The sequence below is a fragment of the Paramacrobiotus metropolitanus genome, unplaced genomic scaffold, assembly GCF_019649055.1.
Source record: "Paramacrobiotus metropolitanus isolate TYO unplaced genomic scaffold, Prichtersi_v1.0 Parri_scaffold0000034, whole genome shotgun sequence".
NCBI classification, from domain to species: Eukaryota; Metazoa; Tardigrada; class Eutardigrada; order Parachela; family Macrobiotidae; genus Paramacrobiotus; species Paramacrobiotus metropolitanus.
The window spans coordinates 23,098-39,177 of NW_026570254.1; the positions used below are offsets into that span (position 1 = coordinate 23,098).

General features: G+C 41.0%; 1 protein-coding gene across 2 annotated transcripts; it reads right to left on the minus strand.

Moving 5' to 3' along the window:
* On the minus strand, positions 1 to 14,571 carry LOC129589295 (zinc finger protein 609-like). 2 transcript variants are annotated; one of them, XM_055483980.1, is made up of 9 exons: positions 14,152 to 14,571; positions 6,514 to 7,563; positions 4,784 to 4,931; positions 4,613 to 4,700; positions 3,431 to 4,092; positions 2,198 to 2,742; positions 1,069 to 2,127; positions 667 to 1,006; positions 1 to 494 (listed from the first exon to the last, which is right to left on the minus strand). In XM_055483980.1, exons 2-9 carry the CDS (start codon positions 7,519 to 7,521, stop codon positions 433 to 435), a joined length of 3,912 nt encoding a protein of 1,303 aa, XP_055339955.1. In that variant the 5' UTR covers positions 7,522 to 7,563; positions 14,152 to 14,571; the 3' UTR covers positions 1 to 432. The 2 variants fall into 2 exon arrangements, with proteins under 2 accessions (XP_055339955.1, XP_055339956.1); XM_055483981.1 differs by lacking the exons at positions 6,514 to 7,563; positions 14,152 to 14,571 and adding an exon at positions 5,003 to 6,430.
* Between the last annotated feature and the right edge of the window lie 1,509 nt (positions 14,572 to 16,080).

Genomic DNA, 16,080 nt, shown 5'->3' on the forward strand with positions numbered 1-16,080 from the left:
GTACGCGAAGTTCGTAAATCATATTTATTTGCGTTTAGTGACGGATAACACTAAATAAAACAACAAAAACTTTGATTACTTAATGCAAAAACAATTCGCACAGTTAAAGATGTAAAAAACGTGCGAAACAACACGTTTCCGTTTGGTCTGATGACGTATCACAAAAGCCTTGCAAAAACTGAAACCACATCTACCGAATGCCTTATATAATCGCGTCAAAGCCAACGACAAAACATAACGCAAGAGCATTATTTTTAAAATTAGCCAACAAATAGAATTTGCAGTTATACCACAATGCTTTAATCAGTCAACGCATATACAGCAACTATATTCACACAATGCCACAAGCTTCTGCAGCGGAACATCTGGGTGATGTATCTGCGGCGCGCATATCACGCGGAAAGCCGGTTGGCATTGTTCGGAGGGTAATTCTCAGTTGGAATTACTGGAAGGTAAATGCAAAGTTGGAGGCTTTTGTGAGGCGAATGCCTGATCTACGGTAGAAAATCGTAACATGAGCAGGAGACCAAGTCGAGTAAATACTACAGCAAGTCCACAAGTTTGTTTCAAACGAATAAACAGAGTATAAGACTACAAGTTGTCGTGATAAAGTTTTGGTTAAATTTATCTTTAAAAACCTCACGCCTAAGCAAGCAGCGAACTTACGAGAATCAACTGTGTGTGCAGCGGGAACATCCGGCCCAAGCGCAGAAGCAGATGCACCGGAGGGATGCGGCCCTGCACCCCGTCGTGACTGGGAAGACGCTTGCTCGAGATTAACTCTATCCAATCGACCATCCGCCAAACCGGTTTTAACTGGTCGACTCCCTTTTACCGCTGGAGCTTCTCCAGCCTTTTTAACATTTTCTTGCGACTGCATCACAGGTTTCTTGTTTTCAGAAAGAATCGACGACGCAGATGTCGGGGGCGTATTTTTGTTATTTCCTTCTTTGGTCGCCGTGAGTTCATGAATTTTATGCGTAAACTGCCCGGGCGAATAAAGCCTCTGCAGACAGATATTTGCGTCACAATCTACCGTCGCTGCGCAGATGAGGAAGGTTGCAGTACCTGCTGTAAGTCGTACGGTAGAGGCTCACCCAGCGGCGGCATTCCCGGCGGCATGGGACCGCCTCTCTGCATTCCGTATCCGTACATCATATTCAAGAACTGCATCTGATCCTGAGGGAAGAGTGGTCGCGGTCCCATGTATAGGGGATGATTGGGTGGTGGGTAACCACCCGGTGGCATTCCGGGCCGGAAACCCGGCGGCGGGAGATACGGTGGCTGTGCGTATAAGGGCGGATTCGCAGGCGGTAACTTGTTCGCCACTGGACTAACAGCCTTCGCCATTTCCTCTTTGGGCTTTACGGGCTCGTTTTTGGCCTCCAGCGGCACCTTCGACGTCTCCTTCACAGAAGGAGATTTGCACTTCCCTTCGCCTTTATCTCCTTTAACAGTTTCCTCTTTAATTGCCTTCGCTTCGGTAGACCGTCCAGGAGTCTTAACTGCCGAACCGGACGGTCCGGCATCGGCGCCGGGATCGGTTGGCCGTGCTTTGCTGTCTGCTTCGGATCTGTTTGGCGGAAACTCCAGAATGTTCGGGAAAGTCAATCCACTGTTGGCAAAGTGATCCGGAGACGCTATTGGAAGACCACCATAAACATAAGGCGCAAACGGCATCTTTTTCGGCAGTTCAGAAGGGCTACTCCGCTTCCCATCCGGTTCCCCTAAGCCCTGCAGCAAAAACGGCGACGATGGAAAAAATCCAAGATAAGGCGGTCTGTCGGAAGCTGACGAGATGGGTGTGGTGGGGACCGACGGCATTTCGATATCCTTATCCGGCTTCACGTCATCCCCGTCGTCCGATATATCAGAGTAAGCAGATTCTGTGCGTTCCGGGTGTTCCTGCGTTTTTACTGTGGTCACCAAAGGCGAGGTAGGAGCAGCGGAGGGGGTTATCTTGAGATCCAGTGGACGATTCAGAGAAGCGTTCTTGGCCGACGTGTGTGGGATTTCCGGATCGCGAATTCGGTTCCCCAGTTTCTGGCACATGGCAACAGCTGTTTTAACGGCCGGATTATTCACTTCAGCGGAAATGCTGCTGGAGACACCAAAAGGACGAATGCCCTGCGAATATAAAACAACACAGCGAGGTTTACAAAGTGTATTTTAACATTTTGGCGCGCACATGACGTACCAATGACTTCAGAGTGTCCAGCATCGTCGGATCGAGTTTCGCAGTTACTATGTTCCTCGCCTGCTCCTCCGTCAGAGCGCTTTCAGATGAATCAGAATCATAAGATGCATCCGGCTTTGAACCCGATGAGCCAACTTTGCTCTGCTTCTTCACTGGCTCTAAAAGATCCGCGGCCGGTTTTTTTCCACGAAGCACATCCAACACAGACGTCTCCGAAGGCCGGTTATTTTTTTCTGAGACTGTGGTATTTTCCTTTGTCGTGGAGCCTTTCTGCTCGCTAAGGCAAGGTCTGGATTGTTTTCTTCGCCCGCTATTTCGCTGCTTATCGGCCTTGTTGTCGGTTTCTACGCTGTCTTCACCACGCGCCGCATTATCACTGTTCGATAAAGGAGCAGCGAGAGTAGGTTCCAAAACCGCTTTCAAGGCAGGATCTGAAGATACTGACGGGTTCTGAAGAGTGGCAACGGTGGCTGATGGGACGGAAATCGGCATCGCATTGGTGTTGGATGTTGGTGTTATTTCCGGAAGTACGGCTTTGGAAGCATCTATGAATAAATAAACAACTTTGACAACGCTAGAGAAGGAAACATAAGAACCGGCAATTCATAAACGGCATTATGCTAATTCAAATAAATAATTCATTAATAACAACGTGTCAATTATAACCCACAACGCCTACAATTTTTTTTTGCGCTTTCCTACTTCAAAAAAATTTCAGAAAAGTACGAACGAGAGGTATTTTCATATGACTAATGGTTGTAACACTTAAAAAGCGAGGCCTATCAATCACCTAATCGATTATTAACCCAAATCCTTTATACGCGTGGAAGTATTGCATACAGTATACACTACCGCACACAATACACTGGAAAACGATCAAATCTCTTCCCAATACGCTCGAGCTCGTTTGAATGATTTTAGGTTATCTTTGGTGGTGCGCTTGACTGAGAACCTGATTAATAGCCACAACGCATTTCAAATTACGCTAAACTTGTAACGGATCATACCAAACAAAGTCCATAATAACCTTTAAACCCCTTCGGCACACGTAGCGCCCGATCAGCGCGGTATTTAAATTGTCCAAGTATGTTCAAGTACACGTATGTATTTGGCCTTTAGCAACGTTTTCCAACAGCACACAACAGATTAATTGACTGTCTAAGCTTGACACGGCGCATAGTCGGCAAGTGTCATTAACTGTCTATGAGGCAAAAAGACAATTCAATAACTAACCAGGTTTGGCCGGCTGATGTGTCGTGGCACTGACAAGCTGCAGTTGCATGGCAGTAAGGCTGTCCATATCGGATTTCGAAAACAGCGAGCTGTTACTGCTCTCCGTCGTCAGCGGCACAGCATGAGAGGGAGCATTGGCACTCTCACTGCTGCAGCGTGTTTCCGGTTGCGAATCACAGCTCCTGTCGTCTTCAACAAGTCGGCTGTGCTGATCCTGCTGATGAAAGCGTAGTGCGTTAAGGTTTGGGAACTTTTTACTGCAGTTAGCCTCCGGACATTCCAAGAGCGGTGGGGATGCACTGGACGGAGTGGGCTGCTCGGAAGACGGTGTGGAGGGGCCACTGGCAGCCCTTCGACCTCGTTTGGCTTTTCCTTCATCAGTAACGCACGGCAACAAATCCGACGGGGCATTGTTGTCTGGTGCAGTGGAAGACTTCGTCGTATTTGGTACGCGGCCCTTTCGTTTACCGCTGCTAGCATCCGAGCGCGCTGGACTAGCTGGGGTCTGGAAATTCGCTCCACGTCGGGTTTTTCCCCCACGCAGTTGCGACGTCAAATCCCCCTCGGTCAATCCCAATACTCCATTCCGGCTACGCTTCACGGTCTTATCTTTAGCAGGGGAGCGGGTACTGTCAATATCACTGGGCGGGGAATCACAGTGTCTATGAAAAAAATACATATTTGTTTTCAGCTGTTTATGGAGCAGATAAACATGCGTGCGAAGATGATTGAATGCCGGCACGAGATTCTCTCTCACTGTGCCGGCAGTGTCAACACGGAAACGCTGACGCCAAAACAAACAAGCACACAATCCAGTACAAACAGCACAATGGCTATTAGTGCTGCTGACAAACCCCTTTGAGCCGCAGCATTAACAACACATGATACGCCGGGCTGGATCGCTTCGTTGATCGGAAAAACAATCGACAAAAATACTAATTTAGAACGAAGCCGCCTAAACTGAAAAAATATTCCGATGAACTGCGCAGTGCGTAATGTATATTTACGCTTCGTCAATATACTGTTATTGTGTTCACTTTAACGATCTGTATATAAATCAACTTGAAAATAAACAATCGCTCTGTTCTAGCTAAAGACATCCAACGCTCGCCTACCGAAGTACAAACTACAGAGCAACAAATCGTATCAGTCTGGAATATGTTACGACTTACGAGTATTTACCTCGGTGGTGCCCACTCAAGCTGAGCGTAATCCATCAAGGTGCCCATGTACGTTTTACCTCTCCAGGTAATGTTCACCACGACAAACCCTGTGTGCAATGGAACATGATCGCAAAATGTTGATCAAATAAACAGGCATTAAAAGGGGAGGAAAATTAAAAAGGCTTATTACCTTTTGTGACACTTTCGTGCCATACGATGCCCTCCAGGGTCACTGGTGTGCCGGGCTCCAGTGGTCCAATCAAGTCGGGCTCCGTGAATGTTGACACAGAGCATGTTCCCGTACCAGCATCCTGGCTGCCACTGCTGTGCCGGTCCGTCTGCACAACAACAATCAATACTTAAACAAGAAATTCAATTCAGGAAAAAAATGTTATTTGGTACAAGCCACCTTCGTTGTTGCACAAGCGTGTAAGATTTCCCTTGAATTTCGGCAAGTTTCAAGTTTATAGTCAAAACCCGCTTCTGCCGCCAACATAACTCGTAAATACTAATAACCATCGGTAATTTGGTGGGCAATCATAGCTAAGACATATGGGCAGGATTAACCCGACTAATGTGAGACGGTATAGTGCCCAAACGCTCATCGCATTACCCCACATTATTACTAAACCTGAAATTCAAACATTAACTGACAGTATTTATAAAAGTATAGTTCCATATAATGGCAAATACTTCAGTTGCAAGTGGTATGGTAATAATCCAGTACGACCATGATATTATTTACTTTAAATTAATCTATTACACTACAGCGTCACCGATACCCAGTATATCGTGCCGATACCTTTTAATTTCTTTCGTTGCGAATTAGTTTCACAATTTTAGCTGACTACGAACAGGCGGCCAAAGGAACATGCCGTATCAACCCGGGCAATCTTATCAACCGTTTAAAACATATTTGCCTTATAACAGTTACCGTTCCTGCGATCTTTATACCGGTATGTACTCTTGAGAGACAAGACCAGCTCCAATTCGATTACAACATGCGGGCAAATATAATACTAAACTGGGAAAACGTTGCCTTTAGTCAACAAAATACCGTGCAGAGATGTGAGTATGATTTCATCTAATGCTATTACAGCAGACTTATTTCATATCTTGTCCTCATAACTTAAAAGTAGATCCTAGATTTTTGTATATGTACCGGTATCTGTATTTGTATACTGCCAAAACACTACTTTCTATAGCTCGCAAATAATCAACAACTACTCGTAACAACATAAAAAATAGTGAAGAAACCCCAGCGCTGAGCGTTTACAACTTTACAACATGCTTTACAAGTTAGTCCAAGAAATGCATCTTACGACATTGTAGCATTTTAGATGCCATACGAGTATCCACTCAGTTCCACTGCTCCGAAACACAGCAAACGTGAACAACAAAAGAACAGTTACCTAGTCACAGACTTTTCGCTTTAAACGAACATCTCGTCATATATCTTTCAAAACATTTTTTCACATAAAACCTAGTCTACTTTTTTTGTTGTTATTAACCAGTCTGAAAAATCATACACTGCTTGGAAGTCAATGCAGATACTGGTACTAGTAACTGCGACTAAAAGATCAAGTGTAACAAAATTTCAAGCAAGGTTTCTGACGCTTGGCAATTTATAACTAAACTGCAATATTTTCGACCGAGGAAATGAATAGGCTTACAAAAATCCATGAAAGAAATCTCCGATATCCAATAATTCTGTTATTACTGTCATTAGCAATCGCTAACTACCTAATGTTTTTATGCGTTCCAGTACCACACCGCTTGCTGGCTAACCTCGAGTGGCAATAATGCTATCTACCGCATATCTCTCAATAATTACGATATTGGCCTTTCTAATCAATCATAATAATCAAAACAGGCCCCCAGTCAAGATGTTCACGTCTACCCACACATACACACACTTACTTTGCTTTTTTTAGCCGGTGGCTCCAAATCCAGTTCATTGCCGTTAAGTGCAGCAGTAGTGGCAGCTGTTTTTGCTTTGCCGCCTTTGCCCTTAGCTGAAGCAGGTTTCCGTGGTGCTTTTTCTTTCTTCTCGTAGGGGCGTTTCCGGCTTTTTTTCCCTTTGTCCGTTAGATTTTGGTTGGCATCGTGCACGCTCTGCTCAGTGCTGTTATTAATATGCAGCCCACCCGTTCCATTCGTCAATCCGTTTGCAATACTGCTAACCTTCGTCGTTGCTTCGCTGAGGCTGTTAGGGCTGGCAGCCCCTGTTCCGCCTCCTTCCGGTGGGGGCAGCGGTTGACTCCGCCCATTGGGCTTACTGCGGGGATTTTTTATCTTCAGTTTTAGCCGTTCGTCCTGACGCCTGAGATTGGACAGTGATAAGGCCGGTGCAACGGCGGAACTAGGCTGGACGAGCTTGTTATTTGGATCAAGCAAAGACACTGGCATGCTTCCCGTTGGCGACAGTTTAGATTCATCGCTGTCAACATCGATAAGGAAACTGCTATTAGGACTCTCTCGTTCGCTGCCGTTGGAATCGGAGCAATTTTTTTCCACCGTGCCGCTGCCTAATAGGCGACTGCTGCCTGTGCCGGCGTGATGGCTGGGAACGGAGGATAAATTATTAATATTTATGTTGTTTAACGCTGCACTTGGAGTGATGTTGGTAACCGGCGGTAACAGGGTTTGGCCAGTCGATGTATTGATTGCAAGAGGAATATTGAGAGTACCGTTCGCTGCTGCTGCGGCTGCATTGCATTCACTGGTTACGGATAGAATAGTGGAAATTGGTGACGCTAATGTTGTTGTCAGCACAGACTGGGTCTCTTTCATGTTGTTTTCCACGAAGCATGTAGCCTCGAGCGTGACACCAACACTGGCTTGCGGAAAAACTGCTGCTTCGGCTTTTTTATGCTGCAGTACCAACTCCTTACTTTGAACACTTATGAATTCTCCACTTGAACGCATCAATTCAGCTTGCTACATATCTTCTCCATAAGCACATCTAATCTGCAGACAACAACAGACATTTCGTTAACAACTACTCACACTCACCCACAATAAGCAACTCGCTGGGATAATCAATTAGAGTGAAAAAACGAGACAGAAAAGTCACATGAATGTGTCCAGCATACTCACTTACTTACTCCCAGAAATCTCATTATTACACTGTGCTATAAATAAAAATATCGTAAGCAACGTTTTATTTAACGAGCTGCATTATATCTATAGTATTTACAATTAGAATTAATTAATGAAAATCCCTCCTACGCATTTGTTCAGTCCTAAAAGGAGATACCGACATAACAACCCTGTACATACATGATAGGAATATACCAGCAATAGAAGTGCCCTTTCTGAAGCGTTAGTGGTTCCAAGCCGGGCCATGTTGGTAATTAAAAGAGAATCGTTATCGGAATAAAACCAAAGCAATTAGAATTTTACTCTAGAGAGGCGGCAGCAGAAATATCAATCGATAAATTATACGAATCCAGCGGTCAAATAATCGATACTGCTCTCGTTTTCAAAAAATGAATAAGTTCATGACTTGCGAAACTCGTCTGTTAAGAACTGAAGTCTAAACCTACTGTAATACACTCTACGTAGGAATAATTTAAGTATACTATGGAGGTTTACTTTTAGAAATTATGAGACGCAGCCAAATATGCGGCTAGCTGCTTGTAAGGAGAACTTTCACAAAGGCTCTGATGTGAGGATGAGTCGAAACTGCTGTCAAGCTGCTGTGGCCTGTGTTCACGAGTGAGTCGTTCATTTTTATATTTAACACAACTTTTCATCATTATAGTAAAAGCGACTGTGGTACAGTAATAAGAGTGTCCGACCACGCTACCAAATCATTACCAAATTTCAGACAAGATCCGCTATCGTTAATTAATATATAGCAATTAGGTATTCCATTTAATTATTATGCTTTTGTGAAAAATATTTTACAAAGTATTACGAATTACTTATTACAAATTTTTACAACAGCTGTATAAATCAGTCCCCATAACGGGAAACTGTTACAACTCTGGAATTTCTCATTCTCAAGGTGTAAACTCAAATGATGCAGAATTAGAGGTACGCAGGATCTAAAACTGCAGAAACGATTAATACAGTATATTCCTGCAAACGTTTGAATTCCATAACAAAAAAGCAACTTCCGAAAACAATAAATAATAATTAGGTAACTTCAAAAGCTCTAAAATCGATACCGAATGTCTATGCGTTTAGACTGCTTACACCCAACCTAAACAGTAAACACTTTTGTTCTGTAATTTTCATTTTCAATGGCACCGCAGTACAAAGGAATATTCACACACAACAAGGCAAAAATGAATTATCCAGCCGGAAAAATTTTCGGTTTGGTTTTTCGCTTCGCGATTTGGTATGTTATGGTTAATACAACCAAACGCTACCAAAGCTACCTCACCAAAATAATGCATGATAACGAATAATACGGAGTGTACTGTACACGGCAGGCCGGCAAACGTAGTTTATACTTTTTATAGTGTCTTTTCCATAGAACGCTGCCTTTTCGAACCTTTGTACAAACGCAATATTTTTTTACTGGCTACATAATTATTTAAATGACATTGGCGGCATCGTGGCAGTCCTCACGTCAGATATTTGCCTTAGTCCTTACCATGGTTGTGGTGTTTGTGTCGATCCCTCCCCAACGCTGCAGTATTTGAGATAGTTTTCATATTTACATATAAAACGCAAAATTTCAAAAAAACAATTCTCAATTAACGTTTCTGCACTTTCTAGTGCATATATCAAGTTATTTACGATTAATTAGACATCAGACCGCTACTATAACAATTATAGTAATTACTACAGTACGTTACTTTGGCTGTACACTGTACATCTACGTTAAAAATTATTACGTGTATAAATTGCGACATCGGAGGCGATCATCAAGTATCGAGTGTACACTGTACTGTTGTACAGTATCCGCGTGAACTTCATCCAGAGTGGTTGGTAGAAACAAAGCCGATCGACAACTGTTTGATGTTCCGCTGCCTGACCAGAATGACTGCCTCTCTCTCTTCGTCTAAATTACTGCACTCTGTATATCGAACTCTTTCATTTTTCGAAGAGATCATAGTTCTTCTCCTTTCTGCAGGCCCCAGTGCTAGTTACTCTTCTCCTCGGCTACGAATACGAGTACAGAATTTATATTGTCAGCAGTTTTTAACGACTATAGCCACTATACTAAGCAAAAATTTGTGACTAATAATCAATTAATCTCATGTCGCACAGGACGCTGAGGACAGCCAAATACACCACAACATGAGCATATGCGTATTTAAATGAAAACTTATTACTTACTTTCTAGCTTTTCTACGCAAAGATGTAGAAAATAGTAATAAATTACGCGATTCCTGATGACTTTGCTATTAGCAGTACGAAGTATACATCCGTACGTTATACTAACATATTAAGTTAAATCAACAATTTAATTATATCATGCTCATGTCATATCATATCACAAGTTTCCATATCATGCTCCACAAAACAATAGTTATCGTACTTGGCCGCAGATTAATCATCAATAGTTTAGTAAAATTTAGTCATGATTATGCATAGTTTACTTGTTAGTTAAAGTGATTGAAGCATCAAACCATGACTGCGAGTTAAGAGTACCAAACAATTGTTTAATTAATGTCGCTGGTCTTTGTTTTAACCGAGAACAACTATAATAAGGAGAAACACTCACCTTTTTATGGCGTCATCTGAAACGTCAAAATTTTTCAGCTGCCATAAAACTAGTGTTGTTTTACTCAGGTAACAATAAAGTAAAACTAAATAAAAATAAAACCCTGGTTACTCAATTACTGGTTAGTAAGCCGTTTTTGTTTTACTAATTTAGTAAAAAGTAAGTAGACAGCAAAACACAAAAGCAAAATAGTAAGTAAGGGTAACCATCCTTAAACGACGTAATTAATATCGTCGCCGAGAACTACACTTTGCATACTGTATCTGCAAACTGGCAAAAATATACCTAACTAAAATCATGTATATGTACCATAAAAAAATATTTTGACAAGAAATCAGTAATATAAACCCAGTAACTCAGTATTATTTTCAAAAGAAAAAAACGAAACAAACGAAATTTTAAAATCGTAATATTTCTTTATTTCAGAAATGAATTAAATAGATCCCAGAAAAAGATCGACATTTCAGTACTAAGCAGCCTGTATAATTATTACACGTTTTGCTTGATTCGTTTCTAGGTCTGTAACTAGTAACTACCAAGCTGGCACAGTTCAGTGCTTCACTGCCAGCCCATTAATATTAGGCAGTAATAATTTATTCGCGGACGGAAACTTGATCTATTCGCAAGCTTTTCTCTCTGCGACTTCGATACGATGCCTATGACTGCTCGAGACCTGCAGTTCTATGCACCCACCGATCAGCAGCTAAATAAGAACTGCAAGTCTTCCCATCTCACCAGCTACGATCTGCTATGTACTAGTAATAGACAGTCTTGTATGTCCACCTTACACTACACAATCATATTTTTTAGTCAAATTCGGATATATTGTGACATTTCAAAAGTACTGCCAATAACCTATCAATAGTTGCGGTGCAATTTACAGCAATAATTATATCAATCGGCACCTTCTGCGGCATAAAAACGAAAAATTATTGTTGAAATTAATAGTGAAATCTTGTTTCCGAGTATTTATTTCATTTGTATTGTCAAAATCCATAAAATCGAATAACCAATAACCGTACACTTGCACACTCGTTGTGCTTAAATAAGTTAAATTCCAACTTCGACCGTAATGAGCGCAATAAACTAAATTTTAAATATATTTGTATTACCCACAATTACAAAAACAATATCCCGACTGTAGCGATGTCAGCTGTATGGCACTTTCGTTCTCTCCAATAATCTATACGAGTACGGTACCGACCATACGTAGCATCTATCAGGCTATCAGCCATCAGTAAGACCATCTTTTTCTCCCCGCGGCTCCAATTACCGACTGCATTTGTTATCTTTGCATACAGAATGTAGTTTACCTGGTAAAGTGTCACACATAATTAAACTCTCAGTTCTTTGTTACTAGCTCGCAGAAATGCCGGCGCAACGGAACAACCTATAAGACCACTGAAAACGATGATTGTTGAAATTGTTGTTCATACCAAACCAGACCAAATAACGTTCTCCCTCTGTAAACAGTCAACACCATCCATAACATTACTTATACACTGCCCAATGGTATTATAAAGCTTTAAGCATGATGCCTCGAAATACGATTCCATGTCCAGTAATCGTTTTAAACACCTAAGTCGGCTAAGTTATAATTATGCCCAAATCACGAGGAATCTTCTTTAAATTATTTCAAAAAATACAACCTTCTGCGAAAAATTAAGCAACAAGGTGGTTTTTAGCACTTTATAATTCAACAAGAGAAAAATCAGCTCGTGAAATTTTTTTCTCACAAATCAACCAAGTATGGTTTTGTCCATGCATGCTAATAAAGTGTTTCAACTTTAGTAACTATAAATACTAAAATTAATCGAATTATAGTATTTGCCACTTATTACAGTATGTACAGAAGTGCAGCATTTATTGCAGTACAGTTACTACAGTACACACGCGCAACGCATACCCCACACATTTACAGACGACAAAGAGCGTAGGACTACAGGAGAGAGCGATTCAAAGCTGGGCAATTGCGATGAAGACGCGTTTGACCGTTTTATCATTCCCTCTTCGTTCCACTTTCCATCATGGGCAAAAGAGTTGCAGCTATGGAACATCGTGCATATTTGTACAACATCTATCGGATACCGAGCATGTCGGCCAGGATAACCATACAACGTCAAACTGGAATTTTTTCAAAGTGGATATAAAGGCACTCACTCGTCTTCCTACACGAGAAACGCCCATAGATTTCAGTTAACACCAACTGCACGTACGGTTTACATGGCAATGTGTCGAAAAAAGCACACTTATCCGGAACCACAAAAAATAATAACTTCAGAGAGTTTGCTGACTGAAATCTAAAGCGTTCAGAAAATACGAGAATTAATATTTCAAGGACACAGTTGCAAGAAAACCCGACGTCGACTTCAATAATAATAACGATACTGTAATTATTTAATTATCCAAAATTTTCCTCATAAATTCTACGCTGCTTTTACCATCTACTACGCAGTATGCTGCAATTTCACCATCTACGGCAAGAGTAGTTTCGCGGAAGCTGCAATTGCAAATATGGTAATGCGAATCTCAATGTCATAACGCATACGCGCATACAGATTGTGTAGTTTCTTTACTGCCAATTTATAGCTACGCGCCTGCAACTGAAATGTTGGCCCAGAACAAACTTAAGTTTAATGCAGTTTTCGCTGAACCAATGCGTTTTGCAGATGTCACCTCATTCATCATTACTAAATCTTCAGGCGGCAACTTGATCTATTCTTACCTAAATCTAGACAAGTTTTTTTCCTGATTATTTTGGTGTACCACTGTACAGGCGTATATGCGCGTATAACGTTTCTCTTGTCGTGAGTCAGTCGCTTATACATTACTAAGAACTGCAATTATTGAAAAATAACCAACTGCACCATTATTACCGTAGCCACACTTCAATCCGGATTTGCTTAACTTTTAATGGTTTAATTCTTAATAGCTATAACGGTGCATTAATCTTACAGTGAGTCGCTGAGTTTTCAAGAGAGAAATTTTCGGTGCTTACAGCTTAATATATTATCGAGAAAGGACAAGGAAAGGTTTAACCATAATTTATACACCAAATCATTCCATGTTTATTTTCGGATTCAGTGCATCCGACCACATCGAAGCGCCCATGCCAACACCCAAGCCAAAACATACCCATCGTTTGACAATGCAAAGGCACTTGTGATTTGTCTCCTTGTTAAGCTATTCTGCTATTGTCTTGCGTTCTTTTAAATAAACGCCGCGAAAACCGTAGCTAGCTTCTCGGCGCCACTTTCCGATTAACGTCCTATTTACTAAAAGAGAAACGAAGATGATAATGAAATTAACATGACGGTCTGATAGCAATATTATGAAATGCAAATCACATGCAAACAAGAAAATAAAAATACTAACTGGCACATTCCTTTTGTTCAGTTATTTTTTCCAGTAATATTGTAATAATTTGCTAATATCTGAAATACATATGTAATGAAACAAAGACAAGATACTACAATATCCACTGGCGTTTGATAATAATTATTGGCAGGGTTGGTCTGTACCGATAGATATCTTGATGACGTTAGACGGTTACAGTAAATGTAAAATACCACAGATTCAGAGTCTCAGAGATAAATATACATATCTATACAATATGGTAATATGGGAGACTGAGAGTAAGTTATAACCTCTATAAATTTACCGGGACGGTTTTTTGCTTGTTTCATGGTTTTTGTGTGCCGTAATTTTAGCCCGAACGTAAGCTTAACCTAAATTTGTGCAAATTATCTGTAAATTAATTTAGAATGTATGATGATAGCCTGTATCACTGTGTAAACCAGTAAACGTATATAACATTAATGATTAATTTTATGTTTTGTACTCCTACTAATCACATTTCCATCTTCAGGCCTTACCGTGCTTAAGTTATAATCAGAAGTTCAAGCAGTGATGCGAGGAAAAATAAAAGATTAATAAACCAGGTGCCGATTTTCAGATATAAATGAGTATTCCGTTTAAAATCCGAACATTGCACAACGCTTCAGAACGATGTGATCATAATATTATTATTATCCCAGCAGAACCGTTAGTCCTCCCAAGGAAAGTGATAATGATATGCAGCATAATTCGTAATCCCACCCGATAACAATCATACCACAGCATATACTACATGTCAATTATCGAAATCTTGTACGCACAAAACAAACATGAAAAATTTACCAACTGGATCCATTATTCCAAATTTTACAGTAAAGTAATATTTACTGCATACAATAGTCCATGGTGCACGAGCTCAACAAAATGACAAAATCTGCTGTCACGCAGGCAGCTGAATGCTTTGGTTCACTTCAGGAGTGTAATACAGGCTCAGGCTGCATGTTTGACTGCTTTCAAGCTAACCATAAGACCGGTTTCGTGCTTTCGCGTGTTTTATTGTATTGTACCACTTTCAGTACGAGTACGAGTGCAGTATTCACCATCTGCACTGTGTTTATGGTTAACAGTACGTCGACCGCGTCGTACAACAGATCGATGAGTTTAATACAGTACGTACTAGTGAGTCTGAGTACGTGCTTTTCCAGTTCACCAAATCAATGCCATTATTTTTGCAGTGGTATTGGCGCTCGCTCGGTGCACCGATGCGGCTATCAACCACCGCTAGTACATTTTATACTGTATTAATTAAAATTAATTAAAATATGTACTGTTCAATTAGAGTAGCACTGGCCAAATACAGTACTCCTAATGGTAAGTCCTATGTACGGTGGGAAAGAATAATAATAAGTACAGCAATGATATTCCTATGTACAGTACAGTATTCGTCTGTATTCCTACGTACAGTAGGAGACGTAGGAATAAGTCTAGGATGCACCGCTGTCAGTAGGAGTAGGGCCGCAGTAGGCATACAGCGCGAGCTATACCCGCGCGGGTATATATAGCCGCTACGGTTTATTAATAATTTTGTCAATCAACTTTGCGGTAGGAGTGTACTATGTACGATGCACCGCTGTAGCAATTTTCTTTGGATTTAAATATTAATTTTATCTACAGCCCTGCTACGCCAAGTTGGGACAGTAACAAAAATTTCTCCTGTACGACTGTTGATGTATAAAAGTCTTCCATAATTTTTTTATGATTGAGTTTGACTATGACTTTGATCAATAGCAACTTATTAAATTATGTTTTTATTTAAAAAGCTACAACGCCGAAAACGGGTGCATTTCACTTTTTTCCAAAAAAGCGCACTGCTTACTAAAAGATCACCATGTGTAATCAACAGAAGTTTAAAAATTCTGGAAAATTGAAAAAATCCAAGTGATATTGCGATTTACTAATGGTCCCTTCCTAACATCTGTTTAAGCTTTCACTTCTTCCCTAAAGTGAGATCAGCGCGCTAGGCAACCACATTCTTCGGGAGGTACCTTTTAACATACAAGTCTATGGGTGATATATCTTTATTCGCGCTAACCTAGCGCACTAATCGCGTAAGACTCTTTTGTTAACCCGTCCTAGGCACCTTGTCGGTCACTGAAAATATTTAAAAAAAGTTCACGCAAAAACATTGCCTGGGGATTTTACAAGAATTGCCGGTATAAGCGGTCCGATGATGACCCCTACCCCATGCCCTTAATTCGCCCTGTTTCCCAACCGACGTACCAAAAGATTCTGATTTTGATATTGCCAGATGCACAACAAAAAGTTATACTAGAAAAGTGCAAAGAGCGACAGAAGACGGCAAAAAAGAATATCTTAATAATTTGTTTTCTAAAGTGTCCCAACTTGGCATAGCAGGGCTGTAGCTTCGCTTGCGCCTTGCAGCTATCAGATATGTAGATGGGGTTTCA

Bases quoted from the DNA above. Each gene is read 5' to 3' on its own strand.
- LOC129589295 (XM_055483980.1), bottom strand. From the start codon at position 7,521: ATGCGTTCAAGTGGAGAATTCATAAGTGTTCAAAGTAAGGAGTTGGTA. The intron at 4,701-4,783 runs GTAATAAGCCTT...CATTGCACACAG, and splicing joins GCACGAAAGTGTCACAAAAG to GGTTTGTCGTGGTGAACATT. The intron at 495-666 runs GTAAGTTCGCTG...TTTCTACCGTAG, and splicing joins TGCACACACAGTTGATTCTC to ATCAGGCATTCGCCTCACAA.